This window comes from Sinocyclocheilus grahami, unplaced genomic scaffold (genome assembly GCF_001515645.1).
Source record: "Sinocyclocheilus grahami isolate Dianchi unplaced genomic scaffold, SAMN03320097.WGS_v1.1 scaffold354.1, whole genome shotgun sequence".
NCBI lineage: Eukaryota > Metazoa > Chordata > Actinopteri > Cypriniformes > Cyprinidae > Sinocyclocheilus > Sinocyclocheilus grahami.
Window position 1 is genome coordinate 1,030,917 of NW_015505533.1, and position 3,310 is coordinate 1,034,226.

The following is a 3,310-nucleotide window of genomic DNA, read 5'->3' on the forward strand; positions in this document are numbered from 1 at the left end:
TTTGAGGAAGCAACAGACCATGGATGTTCATGCTTACCAAAGACTTTAGAAGAGTTTATGATCACACTCATCTTGTGAAATCTTTTCCTCATTCTCAGTGGTGATTCTCATTACTATAAATATTGTAATAATGTACTTTAAAAAAAATCAACATATGACTAATTATGTATGAAATTACAGTATGACTAATTCTACCAAAAATGTATGAACACTACAAAATTGAAACATACCATAACTTTTCGTGTGTATAATAATAATAATGTGAATTTGGGGTGAAATGTGTTTAATTATCATGAAAATAATAGCAAAATGCAAAAAAGGCCCTAAAACAGTCACGCAAAATATTATTTCTTCCTGTTGTTTTGAGTGAAATATGACTTTTTGCTCTGCTTCAGTTCAGTGTGTCTCTTCGGTTTACTATTTTAAGGATTTCATCTTTTCAAATCAGAAAGAATAAACAAAGGGGTGCATGAAGGTTTGAACTGACAGTGAATCACAAGAACAGTGACTTAATGCTTGAACTAATAACACATCTGAAAGGCAACAAAACATTCATCGTAACATTATATAGACATCTTCATCCAGCGCAACACGAGCAGCGGACGGGAACAGTGCATTAACAGTCGCTCTAACACGGAGCTGCAGCTGAAAGAGCAACGAGCGTGTGAAGAAAGGTTCTTTAAAAGAAAGAATGAAAAAGTGCTGAGGATATAGTGATTTCAAGTAACAGGAGTTTTTTTTATAAAGGGGAGGGACCAGAGGTGAGGGTAAGCATCTTATTGGCTCATGCTCCTCCCTTTACAGCATGTGACAGGAGCTCCGGTCAGCCGGTCGCTGATTCACAATCCTGAATCAGTCTGAACACGTTTGACTCTTTCTTCTTCTCATGTCACAGCCAGAGAGACCTAAGAAAGACAACAATTACAGCACTGAATCTCTGCAATCACATCAAGACATGGCGCAATCTCATCATGTCTGTCATGAAACATTCAGGTCAGGTATTTTATATAACAAAAAACTGTTTTTAGAACCATTATGACTTTTTTTGCATTGTGACATTATTTTCATGACAAAAATATTCTTATTCTGATTACGGTTATGTGAAAAAAAAACATGCTATTACTATTATTACTAAATGTTATTAATTAGTAAAGTAGTACATGTACGTTGTAGTCATATTTATTGTACTTTTTAATTTATAAAAAAGTATTAAAAATAAGTGTGAGGTTTGTGTCCTTAAATCGGCTTCATTTTCTTGATACAAAATATAATTTCTCATGTTTTTCCTATTGATTCTGGGGTGAAATGTGACCTAAAGATAGTGATTTACCCAGAAAACACACACAGAAGAGCACAGAAAAGGATGTTCAGACAGACACAGACACACATTATCCCGTGTGTCACCAGCCGCAGACAAGCGCTCTGAGGTCAGGACAGGGTCACGCAAATCCATCTGACCATAATTTGACAGGTGACAGACACACACACACACACACACACACACACACTCTGACCTGTATGCTGGTTTGCTGGTAAAGCAGCAGAGGTTGTGCTTCAGTGATGGTTGGCCAGCTCCTGGTCCAGCTCCTCAACTTTTCCTGTTCGTTGAGAAGACTGAGCAACTGATAGCTGCTTCTGAAACACACACACACACACACACACACACACACACACAGCTGAAGATATTCTGACTAAACTAGTATGGTTGTACATTTGCAGTATCAGTCTGAGCTCAAGAGGAAGCATGTTAAACTCAAGATACAGTGGCCTAAAAATACAGAACAATAATTATCAGTCAATCACAGGAATACACTCTAAAACACAAAAGTTAAACTGGAATTATTGCTATATTTACAGTTAGGTCCATATACAGAGTTCTGGCATGAAACTCTAGATGGCGCAGTCCGATAGGTCTAACTCAATCTGACCTAATGACATCATCATCACATGGTACAGCTGATTGGTTCTCTCCTGTATCGGTAGCCAATGAGCTCGCTGCTCAACATTCAAATATATGACTAGTGCTTGCCGTAGCAGTGCAGCTTGCTTCAGAAACCCTCCACCTTCCCCAGCTCCACCTGTATAGATCTGCTATGAGGTGATTCATGTATGTTATATTTTCAGCAGCAGTATTTCTTACATGCTCACAGCAGCATGTTGTGGATGTATTGGCAGCAGCAAGTCTCGGTACTTTCTCTGCCGCAGCAGCAGCAGCAGATCTATTCTGCCAAGACCAAATACATTAACATTGTCATGTACATTACCATGCCAATCCCTCCGAGAGTTGTCATGACAGAAATATATTTCGAAAGAGGCACCATTTTTATTATTTTAGCTGCTGACCAAAACATATTCAAGTTACAGTTATATAATGAATATGGGCTTAAAGTGCACACTCTGAGCTTTAATTTGAGGGTATTGTCATCACAATTGGAGGAAAGATTAAGGAACTACAGCTCTTTAATATGTAACCCACATCATGCAGTCAAAGGATCTCTCCATACAAGTGAAACAGACGACTGTAAAGCTGATTGAGAGACGCTTCATAGAACAAATGAACCATGACCCAAGACATACAGCACAAACAATCCAGGAGTTTTTGAAGGTAAAACAGTGGAATATTGTGCAGTGTCCAAGTCAATCTCCTGATCTCAACCCGATTGAGCAGCATTTCACTCGCTGAAGACAAAACTAAAGGCAGAACGACCCACAAACACACAACAACTGAAGTCAGCTGCAGTAAAGGCCTTGCAAAGCATCACAAAGAAGAAACCCAGACTCTGCCGATATCCATGAGCTCCAGACTTAAGTGAAGTCTGACCCATACTCGGAATTAGTGCTCTGCATTTACCCATCCAAAGTGCACACACACAGCAGTGAACACACACACCGTGAACACACACCCGGAGCAGTGGGCAGCCATTTATGCTGCGGCGCCCGGGGAGCAGTTGGGGGTTCGGTGCCTTGCTCAAGGGCACCTCAGTCGTGGTATTGAAGGTGGGAGAGAGCGCTGTACATTCACTCCCCCCCACCTACAATCCCTGCCGGTACGAGACTCGAACCCACAACCTTTGGGTTATGAGTCTGACTCTCCATTAACCATTTTTAACCATTAGGCCACGACTTCCCCAGGCAGTAATTGCCTGCTAAGAATTCTCAACACAATATTAAAAATTAACATTTTATTTATGATTATATTTATTTGTCCAATTACATTTGAGCCCCTGAAAATTCCCTATTAATATAATAGGCCTAATATTACCACCCAAGCAAACAAAAATATTTCTTAATCAGTGGAAACCGATACAGT

The 3,310-nt window shown here is 39.8% G+C and overlaps 1 protein-coding gene across 1 annotated transcript in view; it reads right to left on the reverse strand.

Moving 5' to 3' along the window:
- Positions 1 to 332: 332 nt before the first annotated feature.
- LOC107548738 (FYVE, RhoGEF and PH domain-containing protein 3-like) overlaps positions 333 to 3,310 on the reverse strand; it is a 19,853-nt gene continuing 16,875 nt past the window's right edge. Inside the window, exons 11-12 of the mRNA XM_016229539.1 lie at positions 1,515 to 1,635; positions 333 to 905 (exon numbers count right to left, since the gene is read on the reverse strand). Coding sequence (XP_016085025.1) covers positions 1,555 to 1,635 — 81 coding nt within the window. The 3' untranslated portion in view covers positions 333 to 905; positions 1,515 to 1,554. The remainder of the gene's footprint in view (positions 906 to 1,514; positions 1,636 to 3,310) is intronic.